Source organism: Accipiter gentilis, chromosome 32 (genome assembly GCF_929443795.1).
Source record: "Accipiter gentilis chromosome 32, bAccGen1.1, whole genome shotgun sequence".
Taxonomy (NCBI): domain Eukaryota; kingdom Metazoa; phylum Chordata; class Aves; order Accipitriformes; family Accipitridae; genus Astur; species Astur gentilis.
The window spans coordinates 15052334-15073813 of NC_064911.1; the positions used below are offsets into that span (position 1 = coordinate 15052334).

Here is a 21480-nt window from a genome sequence, read left to right on the forward strand (position 1 = left end):
CAAAACCCAACACTTATTGAAATAGGAAAAAACAGCTCATCTGTCTTCGTTCGACTTAAAACTCTGAATTGTACTATGTTTACAGTGATTCAAGGAGTAGGTTGAGCAGATTTTTTTTCTTTTTCTTTCTTTCCCCCCTCCCTCTCTGGGGCCTCTAAGTAAGTGGAGGACTTAAACCAGAATGCGTATTTCTGGGAGTAAAAGTTCCCTTTTTCTCTTACAAATTGTAGAAGTGATTTATAGTAAGCAATTTCAAACAAGAAAATGGCAACAACACTGTCCTTGGTCTAGGACAGCTTTCTGAAATACTGTTTTATAGTTATAGATCTGTTTCTTATCATGCTTCCCTCTCAGGGTTCAAAACACTTCCCTTGAAACACTTTCTTTTTGTCTGACTTAAGTTTCTAATGGAGATCATGTACACTGAGAAAAACAGTATTTTAAGCACGAACTCTGTCTAAAGGAATTGTGTTGTCTAGTGTCTCTAGAGTATCTTGAAGAGTGTACATTATTTACAAAAGCTGTGTTCTCGTTTAAAATCCCATTGCATTATGCATGTTATCACTGACAACCCTTCTGGGAAGTATCCTCCTGCCATCGTTCCTGTGTGGTTATTTACCTGGACAAATAGATATCTTCTTGATTCACCACTAGAAGAATGAATTATGAAACTTCAGCCTTTGCAGATTTTCTGTGGACTAATGCATTACTCTGGACTAGTATCAGGAACTGGGAAGGTTTAAAAAAACCCCTCCAAACCAAACCACGCACATACTTCTGTCATCATTTATACCTCACGTAATCCCCTTTTAGTTCTTATACCCTTCAGAAAACAGTGAGTCTAGAATAAGGAAAAGCGGGGATCTCATTCATCTGAAAGCTGTGACTAAATCGTAGCTTACTGTTTATTCCGGCTTGTGAACGTCGAGACGTTTTGTGTTTCACATAAAAGGAACTGTGCAGGACCTCAGTGGGTTCAGACTCCTCTCACCTCCATTTGCAGGTAACTGTTTCTTTCCTCACCAGAACTCACTGCAGCTTTCTTCCTATCTGAGGGCTGATGCTATGCTCATAACACGTTTTCAAATTAAGGAGAGTGGAGTTTGACAATCAGCAGTCTCCTTAATTGGGAAGTAGTCCAGATTTAGAGCATATCGATCATGCAAAGTGAAACACCTGAGATGCTTCAAGACTAACTCTCATAGAAACAAGTATATGCTTAGGATATTCCCAAGTGTTCCAGCATGTAAAACAACAAAGAAAATCTCGCTGTAGGTTTTTGGCAATAATGATAGATTTAGTTTTGCTTTTAATTATAGCCTTTGTTTCCTTTTCTGTCTGGTCGCTGGGATGATGCATTTTAGTCGATGTGTGAATTTGTACAAACTCATGAAGTGTTCTGATGGGCTGGTATTTATCCTGGCTTCCTACCTGTCTTTATGCAAAGAGATATTATTTACATCTCTTTCATGTTGTTTGCTGTTTTCTGATATACAGCAATTAATTAAAAGAAAACACTTCAATTTCACTCTAGGATATGTATATGAGAACCACAGATTTAATAATTATGATGGTTTAAGCATTTTCAGATGGCAGCTTCGTAAGAAGGTTTTATTTTGAGACTATAACTCCTGGCAGACTCAAAGTAAGAGATTTCTGTACAAAAAACCCCAACCTTCCTTAGCTCTCCTGGAAAGCAGAGAGCAGACAAGGCATGTCTGGTGGCGTGTGAACCTTCGGTGAGCTGTTTTTCCCGCGTGCCTCCCAAAAGTATGAGCCTCATGCATAGATGAGTGTCTCTGGCCTCCCTGAGCCCAGGGCGAGGGTCGGAGTTCTGCTGTAAGTGCTCCCCTCCCTTTCTGGTTTTTCTGGCACTGCTGAACTGGAAGGACTTGGAGGGATTTTTCAGCCTTTTTTCCTCTGTAAATGGAGCTTAGGAGATTTCATTGTCTGTCTTCAGTCTGTCTTTCGTAGCGTGGTCTGTAATGATTTTGGAATTCTCTGTTGATCAAATCGGAAGCAGAGGTAGGGACTCCCAAATAATAAAGTTCTTACAAGCCTTAGAACGTCAGTAGCTGGGTAGGACCCGACTCGGTGCTGGCACTGAGAGAGAGAAGCAGCCATCAAAAGTTAAGTATTCCCTCAAGTAGCAACCCACAAGCAAAGAAGTGAATGAATCTTGGTCCACAGACTATCACACACTTACTCTTAGTGAGAGAGATGGAAGAGCTGGAGCTGCTGTGGTGGGAGGGATGGGAGATGTAGAGTACAAGGAGAGCAAAAAAACTGCATTAAGTCCATTCTTAGAGAAGGATTTGCTGTGGGGTTTGGGGTTTTTCTTGGTTTGGGTTTTGTTTTTTTTTTTTTCCTACCTTCCCTATGTCAGTTTAGTGTAGATGAGATAGATAGTCTGTGGGATAGGTGGGCAGTTGTATAGGTAGTGCATTTCAAACGGTTGTGTCTCCTGCAGACACTTGTTCTGTGCACAGGGCAGCTCCTGGCAAGTCACGGTGGAAGTCTTCCCTGGGGAGCTGGAGAGCAGAGAACGGGTTCTTAGTTTTGGTATAGCGAGAAGACCTATTCCGTAGACTTCAGATCTTGCACGAGAGTAAAGCACTAATATTTTCAATATGGACTGAAGGAGAAATGTGTGGCTGTTGGCATGCATACACTGCCTTTCAAAATAAGGAAATATTATGAATTATTGCCAGGTAGTCCTCTGTGAACTCTTTTTAAGAGCTATCAAACAGAATCCCATATTTGATTTTCTTTGCCGTGCCCAGAGAAATTGTTTATCGTGGTGGATTCTCTAAGGCAAGCATACTTAGTCCTGTAGTTGCTAGTAATTCTGCAGAAAAAGAGAAATAGAGAAGTGGATTTTATATCTAAACAAATATTTTGCTATTTTACGTCAGGGTTAGAATTTCACGCCCAACCTTCTCTACAAGCTATACAGTGTATATGGTGTGTTAGGTATGCAGTGTCATGGTGGATTGAAGGAAAGAAACCTTTTTTTTAATGCTAAAAATTACTATGAAGCAGAATTATGTGCAGTTAGAGAAATAGCTTGGTCACAATAATTCAGGAAACCATAAACAGTTCATTCTGCTCAAAATGTTTGTGGAGTATGCTAAGTACAATTTGATCTATTCTTATTTTTTTAAGGGACAAAATCAGTTTTGAAGGCTGCAAAGAACGTCTGATTTAAATTGTTTCTCCTGTTTCCTAGTGATTTATTAAATTATTAGCAATATCTAGTTTTATTTAACTTCTTAAATGGGATTTTAGTGATTTATCGACTGACTTTGAGAAGTTCTGTAGATCTTTTGCCCTTCAGCTAGAACTCAATATTATTAATTTTGAACCAGAATATATTCTTCTGCCATTGATAAACATTTTCTCCTGCTGTGAGATGTGCTGCAATACAGAAAACAATTTTATTGGTCCTATTTAAATTTTGAGTCGATCTCTAGTATAGTATTATTTCTGATGGCATCTTTGTGTGTTCTTATTGTATTATTTTTGGTATAGATACAAAATAAGTTGACAAAATCATTGGTTATGCGGACTCATTTTTAAACTCGTTTTGGGAGAGACGGATAGGTACTAGGAGACAGGGCTCCTTTTTTGTAGTAAAACTTAATTTTCACTTGGATTTTTTTGAAGGGTTGAACTGAGGGTTTCTACCTGTCCCAGTTCTTTGATAGGATGTAATGTGCTTTTGTCATCTTATGGTTGCAGAACAAAATTTAAATCATCTAAGATCATATTGTCACTAAAAAAATGAATTATTTATTTGAAAAAGGAAGTATTTATTTCAAGCAAAATTGTATATGCTGATTAAAACTATGTCCCAGCATAGAAATTCAGAAAATTCCATAAATAAAACCAATTTGGGGGGTAAAACACAATGGTTTTCCTGTGTGTAGCACCCTGCGGATAAAATTAGAAGGTAGTAATCAATATTACCTTTCTGTTACTATAACATTGCTACAAAATGTATTCACGCTTTATTGAAACAATCTAGTGTTAATATAATCCAGTATTAATATAGCATTGGTATATTGCTTTCACTCTCAGATGATACCACGGGTAGTGATTGGATGTCATAATAATGAGCTGTAAATGGCACGGGTTTAATTCTGCCTTGTCTTCTAAACATGGAAAACTGTACTCGTGACTATGCTTAAATATTAAAGTTTTAGAAAGTTAGCAGACATTATACATTATCCTTAGAAAGCAAAAAGGAGCCTGATTTTTACTTAAATTGGTATATGTCTTCCCCCTGCAATGTTACCTGAGAGAAGTGCAGGGTTTGGTTTTTTTTTTTTTTTCCCCCCCAAAGCCACTTTGCTGCAACTTTTTGCAGAGTATTACCAAGTGCCCTCAGCATCCATGAGCCAGGGAAGCTGAACACGTTAAATAACTTACAACTTCACGCTTCTGCTTCATACATTTGTATGGGTCAGATCTCTAGTAAACCACCATAACCTTATTAAATATTTCAGTAGAGGAAAAAAAGGTAAGCAAGGTCTTTTCTTTGTTTGTGTTTGTAAGAAGTCTATGAAATAGCGATACATCTTCAGAAAGAAAAGTAATGTTTCCTGAATTACTATTCAGGCCAAGTTTTCTTGCTTCCTGGCTCCCCGTCCTTAGCCTGGCATTCCTCTGTTCTCAACATATATTTCTCTTGAATTTGATACAGCTATTTCAATATTACCTCTGGCTGAAGAGGTGGGAAGAGCCAAACTGAAGTTAATCATTGTCCAGCAGAGAGTACCTAGTACCATAAAAGTTATCACAGCTGATTTGATTCTAGTGGAATAAATTCTTGTTGATAAAGTGCTTATTGCATTGTTTTGTTGAAAAAAAAATAAAATCATTTGTTTTTCTTTCTAAACCTTGATGTTTAAAACTCAGCCTGCTTCTCTTCACCTGAAAGATCAGGATGTCAAGATGCATGTTTTTCACTGAAAGTAAATTTTCTAATGAAACATATTGATTTGTATTTTGAAAATGTGGTGCCGTACTGAGAAAAATATGTTAACATTAAATATGCAGTGAACATCAGTTCCTGAAAGTCTTACTATGTTTATAATATCAACTACTTTGAAGCAAGCTGATGAATTTAGCAATCAGAAATGAAATTATGGGAATATGTAAATCAGATATCCCTTGAGTAGCAACACTGGCATGCTTAGGAAAGCATTTGAATTAATAAAAGATCAGACCCCAAATGCTATAATTATGCTCTGAAGAAGGAACAAGATGGATACACAGGCTAAGTCTATTAGATACCAAAGAAAATAGAGTGTAGCAGGGGTAGAGAAATACCCCAGTGGTCGTTGTAGGGAGCAAAGCCAATCTCTTTAAATTAATATGCCTCAACTGGGACAGAAAGCCTCTCCTCAGAGCTAAAAGAACTAAAACAACAGCTCTGAAGAATCCAGAGTTGGTGGAGATATGAAAGGCAAAGGAAGGACCAGCAAAAGCAAAACAGAGGATGAATGAAGACGATGTGATAGCTGCTTACAGTCCGGTTGGGTTGTCATCTGTCCCTTGCCACTGATATTCTCCCACCGGTTAGTCTTGCTCAGAGGCTTGGGGCGAACGCTGCCTTAATGGTGACAGGAGGAGAAGCAGAAAGTAGACGATTAGTTCTGGCTGCCAAAATTCTCCGGTAAATGATTTGGTAGGGATTTTGGGGTCTGTCTTAAGGGCAGGACGGTTGATCTTATGCTATATTATACTTCTAGCATAAGGCAGGGAAACCACTTTGTTGCTATAATCAAACTTTTTCCTTCTCTTTTTGAAAAACAAGTATTTCTGCTGGCTTGGCTTCTGGTTTTAACCTAGTTGAAATTTCAGGCAATATTTTACTTTTGCCTACGTTATCTCATTGAACCAGTGCGTGTGCTTTGTTCGTATGTTGTAACAGAAGGCCATAACGCAGTGACGTGTAACAGGTAAATCATTAAGTGAGGCTGTACGTGGTACCTAATACTATTTTATTTGCTTTGCAGTTGAAGCTGTCTGTATGTAGACAATTTCAAGCCAAAACCGACTAGTCCTCTTGCCTGTCACAGTAATTCTCCACAACTGGGAAGCCACTTTTGCAGGCTGGATACAGCCCAGGATACATTTATTTCTTTACGACTTCCTACAGTTGCTGTCAAGTCAGTGTAGGCTGACCGCTAGTCCAAATCTTTTTGCCATTATTTTTTCTTACAAGCGGGCACAACATGATTGGTGGTGGGTTTTTCTATCTTATCTGGTATGTGACGGATTTTGCACAGTTTCCATAGGATTAAAAAAAAAAAAAAAAGCATCCAGAAATATTTCTCATGCCTGTCAAGAAGCATTATTTTTTTAATATTAGTGATGTAGAACAAATACGCACAGATTTTCTGATTGAAAAAAAATGTATATACTATTTTAACTTGCTTTAAAATGAAGTGTAAATATGTGGATGAAAACTCAGTGAGGGTTATCTAAATAGTCTTCCAAATGCATGAAAGGGGCAATATCTGTGGTAGTTTGTCTTAAAGGGAGGCTATAAATGACCAGCTAGAAAGTCAGTGTATATATAGCTCATTCAGTATTTCCAATCTCTACTTTTATGTAATAGTTTGGGGTTTTTTTCATAGCCAGAGGCACTGACAAATGACAATCTAGTGACTTCAAAAAGAAGAGGTAATATATAACAGCTTAAATATCATGATTGAAAGGAAAACAGGATGCTGAGGTACACGTATTTATTCCAGTGCTGCTGAGTTAAAGACTGGGAGTGGTACTTTCAAGGTATAGATTCCATAGGAAAGCAAATTGAATTTTTCTATTCTTTGAAGCACAGGGGGTATATGGGAAATAACTTGGTTTAGGCAAAGGTATAGATATTTCTGTAAGAATTAGGAAAAGCTGTGAAATGTAAAAGTGTAATAACTATCTGCTTTTAATTTAAGAACAATCAATTGATTTAAACATGGCAGAAAAATGAAGAACTGTGTTCACACTGAGTTGAAATTAAATAATTTATTTAGCTAAAAAAGCTGGCCTGATATTAAGGTAATTCCATCAGTATTACTGATGTCCTTGAAAACTTAAGAACAGGCTATGTTTGAAGAAACTAGGCCATGTTGTTATTTTTAATATACTGGGACCCATTACGTGAATAGTTTGATTTCTGATAGCTGGAAAGAGACTGAAGATGGAGGATGCAATTTTTCTTGTCGTTGACATTGTTTGCTCAGTTATAGCTTTGCAGAGCAGGTAAAATACCTAAATGTTGTAAATATCAGAAATTGCAAATTAAACATAGTATCAAATCAGACCATAGTCCCAACTTAGTACTATTATGTGTAGAGGTAAATGGAAAAGTTGGCTTGTCTTAACAGAGGCTTGTCTTTACGTTTTGGTGCTACATCAATATGGAGATTAATAAATTTCAGTGGCATACACGTGTGCTACAAAATCAGTGAGGAGGTTTTTGGACTTACAGTTAAATTTTATGTATTTAACCTGAAGCGTTATAGTTGGTATGCAGTAGCAGTGGAGTTTTTGCAGAAAAAAAAGTCTCTCTCCCTGCAGTATTTCTAAATCAGTTCTAAAATTAAATTGAATTAATATACTAATAAGAAGAAACTGTGTAATTTGGGTTAGAAATACAAAATAGACCTCTGGTCATGCACTTTACAATTTAGTACTGAAATGACTTTCATCACAATTTTGTGTCACATTAGAAAGGGACATGAAATGCAAATTTAAAGGAATATAGCCCATTTTAACAATTACATCTCACTGGAAATAATGGGAAGGAGAGGCACCTTTTTTTTATTTTTTTTTATTTTATTTTTTATTATTAATCCCCTGGTGAATATCTTTATAAAACCACAAGGAGTTAGTCTTATTGGAAACTGTCAGCATTTGGGCACAATACTGTTTATCTAAATAATTTTTTTGAGATGACTAAATGACCAAGGTCAGCTCTCATCTGAACCAATAATACATCTTTTTTCAATGCTTTTAAGGCCCAGAGAGTGCTTTTGAGGTGGGTTGGCCCTGGCTGGATGCTGGTTGCCCACCAAAGCTGCTCTCTCTCTCTTCCCTCCTCAGCTGGGCAGGGGAGAGAAAATATAACAAAAGGCTCGTGGGTCGAGATAAGGACGGGGAGAGATCACTCACCAGTTACTGTCATGAGCAAACCAGACTCGACTTGGGGAAAATTAACTTAATTTATTGCCAATCAATTCAGAGCAGGGTAATGAGAAATAAAACCAAATCTTAAAACACCTTCTCCCCACTCCTCCCTTTTTCCCGAGTACAGCTTCATTCCCAATTTTTGCTACCAGCAGCACAGGGGGAAGGGGATGGGGGTTGGGGTCAGTTCCTCACCCCTTGTCTCTGCCGCTCCTCCCTCCTCAGGGACAGGACTCCTCACTCGTCCCCTGCTCCGCCGTGGGGTCCCTCCCACGGGAGACAGTCCTCCACGAACTTCTCCAACGTGGGTCCTTCCCACGGGCTGCGGTTCTTCACGACCTGCTCCAGAGTGGGGTCCGTTCCCTGGGCTGCAGTCCTTCAGGCACAGCCTGCTCCAGCGCAGGTCCCGTGCGGGGTCACAAGTCCTGCCAACAAACCTGCTCCAGCGTGGGCTCCTCTCTCCATGGGGCCACAGGTCCTGCCAGGAGCCTGCTCCAGTTCAGGCTTCCCACAGGGTCCCAGCTTCCTTCGGGCATCCCCCTGCTCCGGCGTGGGGTCCTCCCCGGGCTGCAGGTGGAGATCTGCTCCCCCGTGGACCTCCCTGGGCTGCAGGGGGACAGCCTGCCTCACCGGGGTCTTCATCACGGGCTGCAGGGGAATCTCTGCTCCGGCGCCTGGAGCATCTCCTCCCCTCCTTCTGCACTGACCTGGGGGTCTGCAGGGCTGGGGCTCTCGTGTATTCTCACCCCTTTCTTTCTGGCTGCAGTTTCTGTAACCGCGGCAACTTTTTTCCCCTTCTTAAATCTGTTCTCCCAGAGGCACTACCACCGTCGCTGACGGGCTCGGCCTTGGCCAGCAGCGGGTCCGTCTTGGAGCCGGCTGGCATTGGCTCTGTCGGACATGGGGGAAGCTTCTAGCAGCTTCTTACAGAAGCCGCCCCTGTAGCCCCCCCGCCCTCCGCTACCAAAACCTTGCCACGCAAACCCAATACAGCTTTGTAATTTTTTGTCCAGGTAACAATAAAGCGGTGACAAACATGTAATGCACAGATTTTCAGATCGTCTTGGGCAGGGGTAGGAGGCCGCTTTTAGAACAGTAGTTACTCAGTGGTTACATGCAGAAGGCCTTTAAGAGCCAGGATCAAGTCTAAGCTCCAAGTTGGATCATTCTAAGCAGCAAGGAAATTGAGACAAAGCAGATTAATGTCTTCAAAATAGCTTCATTGCAGTAGGTATAAGTGAGAGAAAATTTCAGTTTGCAAGCCTTGACTTCCTTTTCTCCTTACTTACCCCTGTGGACTAAAAGGTATAAGAAATTTCCATTAAAGGAAGAGACAAATTTGGTTAACTTATTTTTATTATAGTGAACAGGTAATCAGACAAAACTTTTGCTTGATTTTCTCATACACCAGATTGTCACCTTGGTGTAATTCATAGTAACAAGGCCTACTGGGTGATATCTGCCTCTCAAGAGCTAATTATGAAGGAAAAGTCATTAAGTATTAGTAAGAAGAACTGGAGATGCATTTAGAGTTACAGTCGATAGCAGCACAGGCAGCAGTGATAAGAGCCCGGAATTACTGTCGCAAGCTGAAGTGTGAAGTTACTGGGCTAGTAAAGTATAGGAGACTACTGCTTTTTGAAGGACGGCAGGCTAGACTGAAGGATTTGTATAGGTAAAATACAGGGATTTCAGTCTTTATGCCTTGTTTTGTGAAGAACTAATTAGTCACTGTTTCTAGATGGAAGAGGCGCAGTCAAGGGATGAACTCTAGAAGATACTAAAACTTTCAAACAAAAAACTCTTTCTGGGACTCTTTCTGATTAAAGGCTTTTAGCAGAATATGAGAAGTTGTGTATCTCCATTTGATTTGTTAAAATGGGCAGTTGTGGAGTTGCATTGCACCCACATTTCTTTGTGTACAGTGGCAGTCATGGACAGTCAGCAGTGCATCCAGGGCAACACTGGACTTTGTGTTTTTCTAGTTAAAGAGCATCAAAATATAGAAAAAATAAATAATATACAGAGCAGGATGGAACAGTAGTTTCCGAAGGCTCTCCGACCAAGCAATTTGCATACCAAATCCAGCAAAATTTTTATATTCTGCATAAACTATTTATATAAACTGTTGCTTACACCACAAATAATTCTATTAACAATTTCGGTCAAAGTGAGAATGAAATCTCCTTGTTATTTTCCAGTATTTATTGTTTACTCAGAAAATAGGACTGCAGAAATTTCTCATGCACAGTTGATGTACAAACCTGGTACAACTGAGAAAATGCACCCAGTGCTGCTTTATAGGTCCCAGAGCCTACCGTCAACTCTTTCAAATGCTGCTCTTTTCACAGAGTTGATAGTAATATTCAAACCATAATAATACCTATAATTTATGCTAAGAAGAAAACGCTTTGCTTTAAATATTGTCAACACCTTAGCAAACATTGCCTTCAATTTTTTACTGGTTTTTTTGCCTCTTCCATCTCCATCTTCCACCCTGAGATTCTGTAATTCATAATAATAACACAATAACAAACATAATGCACACAAAACAATGAAGATTGCATAGCTGCTTATTACAAAACAGCTAGCAAACAACATGTACTTTTTGTTGATTGTTTTAATCCTAACAAAGTGCCAGTAATGTGTCTCCAGATTAAATCAATGTGATTTAACTGCCTGGAAAATTAATTTCTTCCTTATTTCTAATAGCATCTTCAACAGAGGTACATACTCTTAATGGATAAATTCATTCTGGTAACCAAATGCTAGCAAATTGTTTAGGGGATAGTTTCCCACCAAATGTTTTCACAGTTCTCTGATTTATATTGTTGCATCTGGGTAGACACTCTTATGTCAACCTTATGCTTTTATACAATTTAAGGCAGAAGAGAAATTTATGTAAATGACTGAAAAAATAGCACATTAATGTCAAGTTCAAGACTACAGATTTCTGAAAGTGGTGCATAGTACCTTTACATGCTTTTAGGATCTGTAGCTTACCCTAAATTAAGGAAAGGCAATACAATATTTTTTTTTTCTTAAAACACTTTGTGCCAGCTAGTGTCTCTGACAGCAATTAGCTTGTTTGTGGTATTTCTTCATGTTGCTACAGGGCTTTTCCATAACAATAAATTATTGTTAAGTATGTTTGTCTACTACAACGAAAAGAGGAAACTGCTGGTAAGATTGCTCATAGAATAGTTTCTGATGAAGTTCCACAGTAAAACGCTATTTCATTCAATGACAAGAGGAAATGAAGTTGCAGAAAGAGTTGCATGATATATGTACGAGTTAACTAAGAAATAACAAAGTCAAATTATCCTGTTCTGGTACCCACTTAGGTAAGTGGGTAAGGACCCTGATGAATGTTTAATTTACATAATATGGGAAAAGCAATCAAACTGGTTTAGGTCGGATCCTCACCCACTCAAATCTTTTCCTTTTTTACTATTTTAATTAGTACCGGGAATCTATCTGAATCAATAATTTTTCTTTCGTCATATTGCCTTGTCAGTTGTCATGAGCATTGTGAAAGGCATCAGGAAAAAAAAGGTGGCAACTGGGGAAGCGATGGTGTAATGAATTTGAAATTGGTTGGTAAATTTTTAAATAAATTATATAAGTTACTTCTCTTTGTCTACAAAAAGTTTAATCATAGTTTCTCAGGAAAACAACCCAGAAAGTAAAACTAGCTCTTCGTGATAGGAACTAGCTCTAGGATCTCCAATATTGCAGTTTATTAAGATTCGTTGTACTGCATAATTATCTCAAGAGCAGCTTTACAAGTCACAGAACTGCTAACATTGATGCAGAAACCTCTGGATGTTTGGAGGTACAACTGAAAGAGTGTTCTACATACATTTGGGGAGCTCAGAAGTAATTCTGACAATGTCAGGTTAAGAAATTCCTTTGGGAATTTCTCTTTCCACTTCTTCTCCTCCTCCCCCCCCCCCCCCCCCTTGCCTTTTTTTATGTTTGATTAAAAAAATGTCATAAAGCAGCTGCTCTTGTGTTATCACTAAGCAGTTGCTTCTAGGACCAGAAAGTACAAGTGAGAACAAAAATGAAAACCAGTAGTGAACTAGGCCAGAATTTTCAACCTGGTTATGCCCTGCTGTTGCAGAAACAGCCCTCTTGACTTCGGTGAGCATTTCCCCCTGTGTTTACCCCATATTTCTTTTTTGCTTCTGTTCCACTGGAAGTTTTCTGAAAGAGTGTGCGTAATTTCTCATTTTAGGTAAATCTTGGAAAATAAGAAGAAACTAAATGAAGCAAAGAAGCATCGTATGAATGTCTTGGCAGTTTTAAGTTATCATACTAAATTAGTTGAGGTCATTATCAAAGTGTAAAATCATCTGTATGAGAGGTAGAAGTCCTTTAATATACTGGTTTTGCAATTTTTAGTCTGAGAGAATATTTAAACCTTACTTTAATGATATGTCATTCGCTACTTACTTATGCTTGGGAATTGGAAGAAAGAGAAATTAAAGTGATGGGTATTTATGTTATCATCTGCTTTTCTTAGTAGCTAAAAATGCAACATGTTGAAAACACAAAGTACTTAGAAGTATCTGCAGTCCGCTCAAAATTGTGATTAGCTCTGTGTGTATGAATACGATGAGGTCTTGTCTTTTCTGCGTTGTTTTATTTTTGATATGATATAAACATGTCACTTTAAGTTTGTTTGCTCACTCTGTTCGGAAAGTGATTAGAAACTGTTATAATTGCAAGTGTAAGTATCTCGGATGGCCTTCTGAGTAAGCTGGGAATCCAAAGGGCAACGTGCCCTTTCGCTTTGCCATTTCTGTATGAAGGGGTGAAATGTCAAGTGAAACTACAAGAAGGAGATTCAATGTCAATATTCCTTTTCTAGCACCATAAACTGTAAGGCCATGGGACACAACCTCCTGCAGGCTCCCAGCACCTTGCCCTCATGCAGGTGTGGGGCAAAGATAGAGGGAGGATGAGCAGGGAACTATAGCTGTTGACGAGTTGTAGATACTGATGTAAGTTGTGAAAAGCATCTTTGTGGTTCCTGGCTCTGGGGTGAGTGTGTGAAAACATGACTTCCAGCAAAACACTTTTGTCTGCTTCATACAAAAATACTTTAAAAAAACCCCTAACTGTCTTCAGGGATTGCTGTGCTTTGTGCAGTACCCAGTATCAAAACCCCCCTGCTTTTTCTTAGGCTGCAAAATCTAGACAGACTTCATCACACGTGTGTTTCTGTTTAATCATGTGAGAAGTGTCAAATGCATTGAGTATTTGGGAAAAAATAAATCTCAAATTGGGTTCTTTATGGTGAGCTGAAATTCAGATGGCCAGAAGCCTTCTTTCATGTTCTGGTGGAAGTTCATACTTCTCCTTTCTACGCATCCTGATCCTGTGGGAGGTTTCCATCTCGGCATTAGGGGTCATAAATTTGAAGACCGTCTCTGCCACTGAGCTAGCTATTTTCTTTTTTTACTTTGTAAGTAAGGTCTATTGTGTAATATGCCACAGGACACGTCAGAAAATTCCCTTAGTTTTTTGTGTCAATTGAAATAAGTGTGGAAATCATGTAATAGTTGCTTTTTTTTTTTTTTTTTGGGTGTATGCTGGGGGAGGGAGAAAAATTAATTCAGGATGCTGTGAATGCGGGAAAAGGGCTCAGAGTATTTATGGGCTTTTAATTATCATTTCACTTTATCATAGTATACTGACTGGCGATTATTTCTGTCATTTAGAAAAGCTGGTGCAGAGATAACCTCTAATTTCTACAAATTTTAGTTTTAAAAACTTTGGAGTTCAGGAAGTAGAATTTCCCTTCTTTGTTCTCCTTGCCTTGATCTCCTATTCCAAATTAACAGTCCTGCTACGTATAAGTAGAAGCTTTGTTCCAAGTTATTTTTTCTGTAAATTCATAACAGGTGCATGCAATAGCACAATTGTTTCAGGCGCCTCGGTGGAATTAGCCACTTATTGTGATATATTTTTCCTCACACTATACATCTCATTGTTATGATTTACCTGTGTAACACTCCGTACTGCATAACGCAAAGGCTCTAGTGCTAAACTCAATGACAAATACAGTGAATGTGTACAAAACCTAGATGTTAATTTTAAGCTGGGCATTACCAAAACTGAGGTGTGTACTGGAAAGACCAATGACTTTTCAGTCTTATAATAATAAAGAATATTTGCATTTAGGAACGCTACCTGACCATTACTGCTATTTATTCTTAATAGTGGATCATGTACCTGAAAATAACAAGCCAAAGGTTGGACCAGGTATTATTGTATTAATGCGCGTCATGGAAAGACAACAAAATCCGAGTAAGAGGCTTTTATGGGTCTTTCCTGGGCCTTGGAAGATCTTGCAGTTTCTGCTATAATGGTATCTTAAAATCTTTCATGTTCCACTAGCAAAGCAAAGTATGCTGAGGCGCTCTAGGCCAGCAGTGTGTTTGATGTGACATGACTGGACTGTTGTAGCCTGCTAGGATCCAGCAGAAAAAAAGTTTTGTCATGCTATCAAAACATCATAAAACAGTGTGCAGATGACTGCCACATTATGCTCACCACAATTACTCTTTGATTCTGAAACTAGGGGACATGAAAAGAGTTTTGGGAAAAAACCCAACCGCAGAATAACAGTTTTTACTGAGAGGTGCGAAAGACGGGAATAATTTGGAGGGAGTTGCCTTCTATAACAACCTAAAAGAAACTGTAAGAAAACCAAACAGAAAGTATAAGCTTAGTCTCGAGAGTGCAAACCTCTGCCTTGGCTGCGACTCGTGGCCAGGACGGTGGGTGAATGCCGCAGCGGCTCACTGACATTGACCTCTGTGCCCCAGGTTGTACTGGTGGTGGTGGTCAAGCTGTCTGCATAAAATTTGGGCAAAAAAAAGCTGGGATGGGGCGTGCAATTGACTTTCTGCGGTTTAATGAATTAGTTGCTGGCAACTGAGGTGTGGTCGTATTAAAACAAGTTAACTTCAAGTGTGGTTCAGTTTGTGAACTTTCAATTATAACCTTATGCCTGAAGATCTAATGGACAAGATATATATTTAAAAAAGAAAAAAAAAGCACGAGTAGTAGTTATGTTCACCTTTTACATTCCTGGAAAGCTGTATCCTGCCAATTTTAACCAGTTCATGGCCAAATTTAATTTAATGTTAATATGCAGATTTACTAACTTGCTCTGTAATTTGTATTATGCATTTAGAAAGAGAAAACAGGCATATAATGTTGCTTCAGAGCATGATGTGCTAAAATATTTGCTTTCTTCCAGATAAGGTAGATTCAGCATTTTACTTGAAAGCTCTTGTATGTAGGCAAGATTCAGACACACTTCCTGAGATTGTGAAACCTATCGTCAGTAAGAATCCCACAGTGTAGATTGTTGAAGTTATTTCAGTTTCTGCTTACTTTAGCAGTAAACTGTTGAAAATGATTTTACACTTTCCTGCTTGTACATTTGGAGGAATTCAAGGAGAAAAATACTCATGCTCTACTGTTGATTAAAAATATGAAAATATTTATTTCCTTATTCAGAAATATAAACTTTCTTAAACAGGCATACAGTGTTACAGTCTAAGCTACAAATTCAGAACTCTGTTGTTTTTCAACATGAGGTAAGGTAGCTACAGGTTTGATAGTTTTTTAACGATAAAAGGTGTAGAAAACATATCCCAATGCATTTAGTAAAACTCGAAAAAATGGTCCATCTTGTTTATCTTTTGGTAGTTTTTTGTTTTGTTGTTTAAGCAGAAACAATGTAAGTGATACTTTTGCTTAGAAGTGTAGTTCCCCCCAAGCCCACAAAAAAAAACCCCAAACCAAAACCTCAAAAACCCAGTGAGAGGATGGATTATCAGGTTTCTCACAACTGGAGACAAACATGTTCTTTAATGGAATCAGGAGGAGTACTTCTAACACTCTTTGCTTTCTCGACACGGCTTATTTGTGTTGATAGCTAATAGGAATTCCAAACAGTGTGTGCTTTAAATTTTACAATGCTTCATAGGCTATTAAATAAACATGGTGTATACCTTTGGGGGTGTAGAAGTAAATTTGTTCACAAGTTTTACTTATTAATTGATCTGCAGAATATTACTGTAATGATTCCTAGCAGACAACAATACAGGGGGGAAAGAAAAAAAGGCTGTAGAGATGCACTGAAAGGTACTCGTTACAAAAACATGAGATGTCTTTCTGTCTATTCGCCTTTAGATTTTTCATTTGGAATTCAGAGGAGAACAAAAACTTTCACCTCTTTCCATCTGGCCGGTATGTGATGAAGCATTTTGTTTCACGCTTGACATTTTTATGAATACGTGTATATGTTGGGTATTTTGCAGGAGCTTCAGGATGGCATTGGGCGACAACAAACTGTTGTCAAAGCATTGAACGTAACTGGTGAAGAGATTATTGAGCAGTCATCAGCAGCAGATGCTAAGGTGCTGAAGGAACAACTGGAAAGTTTGAATATCCGGTGGCAGGAGATCTGCAGACAGCTGGTAGAGAAAAAAAAGAGGTAGGTTAAAAGAGAGCAAAAATATTGTGAAATTATTTTTAGTTATTCTAGATTTGCTTCTGGCTTAAGAGTTCAAAGGAGCTCTCAACTTCTGAAGTTTTCATATTCACCTGTAATTAAATTTCACATCCACTATCATTTGTTTAAGTCGTCTTTTCTACCTACTCCTGTCAGTGACCACCACTCCCTTCCATACTCGACGTTTTTATAATTCCACTCTTAATGTTTAAAAAACCCAAATAGGCGTACATTATTGCTTGATTAAAAGTAGAACAGATTAGAGCTTCATTTACAGAATTTACAGTTGATCTATCATCTTTCTATTTCATAGTATGCCATTAAAATATATCCCTTTAGTACTACTAATACCTTAGCTAATTAATACAGTTAATCCTAATCTAATTCACTTATCATTAATGCCATTAACATTTGCATTTCATAGGTTGGATAAAAAGAATGGATTGGTTAATTTAATGTTATTTATAATCACTTTCAGATCAGTTAGTTTTTCTCATGCAGTCACAGGAAGCTAGAGCATTTGACTTACAGATAATACAAAAATGGCTTGACTTCTTTAAAAAGAATTTCCAAATGAAAAAAACCCAAACTGTTGCTGTTTATACTAGGTTTTATAAAAGCATGTTTTTAACCTAGGTGCTAGGCCTAAATTGATATGACAGTCTGCTTTTAAATACAATCACTGGTAGAACTTTCTTCTGCATGTTTTTTAAAACCCAGACTATTCCTTTTAGAGGTACGTTAATGAGCGGTAGAGATGTAGTAGAAGAACTAGTAGTTTACAACAGTTTTGTTACTTCTGATGTGTCACGTGCCATTTTTTTTAGTTTAGAACCGTGGTGGGGCAAAAGCTGTGAAAATGTTCACTGGAGCTGTAAGGGAGTGTCCTGAAAGGTTGTTTATTGAGTTTAATCATGATTAAAGTTTCTCTTGGAACACATTAAAAGAAGGGGATGCAACAAGTAAGCTACAGCTGTCAGAAGCTACAGCAGCGCTTTAAAGATTTCTTTCTGCTGTATTTCCAGGTGTTGATGGCAATGCTACTTGTTACACAAGGGAGTCCTTGGCCTTCATTTATCACACTAAAAGCTGTTCTTTTGTACAATGGAAACCCATCTGTGTTTCCAAGCTTTAACTTGTTATGTAAGTGCTAACACTTACAAAACAATAACACATCATTTTAATAGCCCCGTAAACTGCTTCAGCAACACAGAAGAAAGAGAGTGGTGGTTGAGCTTTGTCTCAGAATATGAAAAATGGTTCAGTTCTGGTAAAGATTGGTATTGCACTTTCCTTCATTTATCAGTAGAAATGTGTATCTGAATGCTGGTTTGGCTCAAGGCGGTTTTAGCAGTATATGGAATTTCTTGTCACATTCTAGCTTTTAAGGAAGCCTAGGATCTGTTAAATGGGAATAATACACTTATGTTCCCTAGATGAAGGTTCTTAAACACTTGCACACGCATTCCTCACTTTGGTCTCCTTGGTTTGCTGATTGGTTCGTTTGTTTTCCTCTGGAATGACAGTTTGTGTAATTTTGAGGACAATGATTGCAGGGACCTGTGAGTGAACTCTGCATGAATAAATGCATTGCTCTAGAAGGAATACAGATAACGTTGTGTTAGGGTGATAGAAACGCTTTTGGTGCACTGTAGTGAGACCCACGCGCATCAGGATGGAGGAGTTTGGACTTCTGTTCATCGTCCCATCTTCCCGGCTGCGTCAGAGCCAGGGAACGCTTTTTGCTCCCAGATCTTGGAGACAGATCCTACCCTCAGCCTAGCTGCTGCCTCCCGGTACATGCTTTTTCTTCTTTCTTTCATCTTTTCGCTTTCACAGGCTGGATTTTCAAAGGAAAGAAACCTAGTTGACAGGAATATGTGGTGTGTTCTAGCTAAGTCTCAATTATTGATGATCCTAGGCATGAAAAGACCGTAGGCTTATCTGCTGCACAGTCTTCATATAGCCTTGGTGTCATGGGTTTTTCATCTCTCTTGTTCTTTGGCGTCTTTTAGTTGTTCGGTAGTTGTCCTCGGTTAGTTTGGGGTACAGTCAGGTTCTCTCTTTTTAGGACTTGAAACCCACGTCACCCCAAGTGCCTTAATTTTTCATTAAGAGCAAAGCATGGGGCAAAGAAGAAAAGTAGAAGGAAATGACCTCTAATTGCAGTCCAAAAGAGCTAATATAGTCACGACATTGTCCATTATATGCGTTTGTTCTATGGCAAATTTATTTAAGTATCTCAGTAAAACACAAATTATAATAGATCTGGGTGAATTAAAATATTTTGGCTTCTTTTTTTCAGAATAGCTTTAATAGACTATTTTGCAAATAAACTCCTAAGCCAGTATGCTTATATTTTGGATCACTTAAATTTTAATAGTCCTTTAATATTTCTCTAGCTTTCCTAAAAAATAAAATGTTCATGGTTAAAAGAATTTTATAATTATGAAGGGGATTCTAATATTTTTTGTTTAAGTCAATTTTAAGAGTGAGAAAATGGAACCATATTTTAAAATCATATTGGAAGAAGGTGATGGTGAAGGGAGCGCAGACTGGGTAGCATACATTTTCATTTCATAATTTCAAAGAAAACTAAAATAGATATTAACATTTAGAACGTTCTGCAAAGCAGAAGAGAAAACTAATTATACATTTTTTAATAGAATTTATGGTTTATCCTTTGTAGTCAATACATTGTGCTCAGCTTTGAAAGCTGATTCTCAGTAGCTTAAACAGAGGAGTAGTGATCAACTGAAATTTTGTTTTCTACTACATTTTTTGGCTCAGCAGATCTTAAGATAAAGGAAGTGGGAAGAAATTAGCAATTGAATGGATTCCAGAAATGAAATCTGACAGTGATTTCAAATTCAAGTGTGATGTTGCTAAGCATTATCTAGGTGGCAAGGAAACTTTATATACTGCAAAGTCTATTTTGCTATTGCTTACCAAGATGGAAGAAATTGATTTTGATAATTCTGCACAGTTTACAGACGGGGCATAGGCACTCCATTTTGGACATATTTGTCAAGCCGAATTCAAACATACTCATTAGTTAGAGGTGGCAGTGGAGGGGGGGAAGACCACAGAAGTAACAGAAACGAACATAGATATTTTTGTAAGGTGCATGAATGTGAGAATTTAGTTGGAGACAGGAGGTGTATGGTGACGTTTCCAAGGATACCCCTGACATTAGGCTCTCTCAGGTAGTCAAATGCTGAGGCGATAGTGGGAAACTCCAAAACTGAGCAGATGGGCAACAAGTGGCATATGAACTTCATCATAAACAAATAGGAGGTATGAATATTTCAGAGAAACGGTCTATACCATGCTTACATGATGCTGAGCTTGCAAATGGTGGTTACAACTCAAGAAAGTGATCCTGGCATTCTCACTGACAGTGTTTGCAGGCTCAGTATGGAGAGGCAGCCAAAAAAATAGCTGTAACATTTTAGGCAGCACCAGTAAGGGTATTGAGAACAAAACAAAAATATGTTTTGCTGCCATCGAACGTTGTAGCATGATCATGTTGAGTCCTGCGTGCAGATCTGTTCCCTGCATGTCAAAGGGTATGATGGACTTAGAGAAAGTATGGGTGGAGGAAGACAACTAAAATGAGCCAGGCTTTGGAGCGGCTGCGTGGTGAGGAGAGACTAAGAAGCTGGGGATCTTCAGTCTCAGATCAGAAATCTCAGGAGGGATATGACTGCTGTTTACAGAATCACAGTGGTGTGTAAACTGAATGTGGAACGACCTGTTATTCATCTAATTCCTCAATACCAGAAGTAAAAGGTACTTGTTGAAACTGTAACAGATAGTAAAATCAATTTTAAAATTACTTTTTTACGTTATGGTTTCTGAATGTCTGAAGTTTGCTGGCCACAGAAGATTGTGGAGGAAAATATTATGACTCAGCCCTATAAAATTCTTAATCCAGTGACAGTGGATTCTGGGGCAGCATGAGGTGAACGGACTAAAGAAAGTGGCTTGTCTTCTGTGCTCCCCTTAATTACCATCTCCTGTTAGCAATGTTGGCAGTGATGTGTTGGACTGGTTTTCTGACACACTCGGGCATTTTTCGTGTTCTGATGCACTGATTATATTTTGGGGGGTGAGGGGAGGAATTCTACACAATTACTTTGTCAGTTTTCCTGAGGATGCATTGTTAAATGGTCTACTATTTATTCTGTATGAAAATATAATATTATCACTGCATTGATAAAGAAGACTGTAAATTCAAAATATTTCCTGTAACCATTATGAACCCTGTGATTAGTTGACTTGAAAAGGGAAGACTGATATGTGACATAATTCTGAGAGTTTCAACACGTTAATCCGGTTCTCATAAATAATTGGAATAAAAATTAAACTATCTGCATAATAAGAACTGTAAACCAGATCAACCCCAATGATATTCTATAAATAACTGAAACCGATCATAGGTTCACTAGACGCTAATATTGATCTTAGTGGTAGTCTGTCAGATTTAATGAATGAGAATAATTTGGACCATAAAAGGACAACTTAATTAAAAACAGACAAGAAAACAAACTAAACCTCAAAACAGTTTGAGGAACCTGTACTGCTCTTTAGTAAAAAGAAGCTGTTTTTAAGTTTTAAAAGGTCAAATGCTGATCCCAGGCAAAGCACAGACTTACAATTGGCTTTGAATCTCCTTTCTTTGGTACTGAAGATCAAGAGGTTACGCTTGAGTTATGTTTGCGTCGGATGTTATCTTTCATTTG

General features: G+C 38.2%; 1 protein-coding gene across 17 annotated transcripts in view; it reads left to right on the plus strand.

Moving 5' to 3' along the window:
• The window catches only part of DMD (dystrophin), a 1191992-nt gene that overhangs the window by 737218 nt on the left and 433294 nt on the right, over positions 1-21480 (plus strand). For all 17 annotated transcript variants that reach the window (XM_049835325.1, XM_049835324.1, XM_049835302.1 and 14 more), the window contains one exon: positions 16542-16717. In XM_049835325.1, the coding sequence (XP_049691282.1) occupies positions 16542-16717 (176 nt within the window). The remainder of the gene's footprint in view (positions 1-16541; positions 16718-21480) is intronic.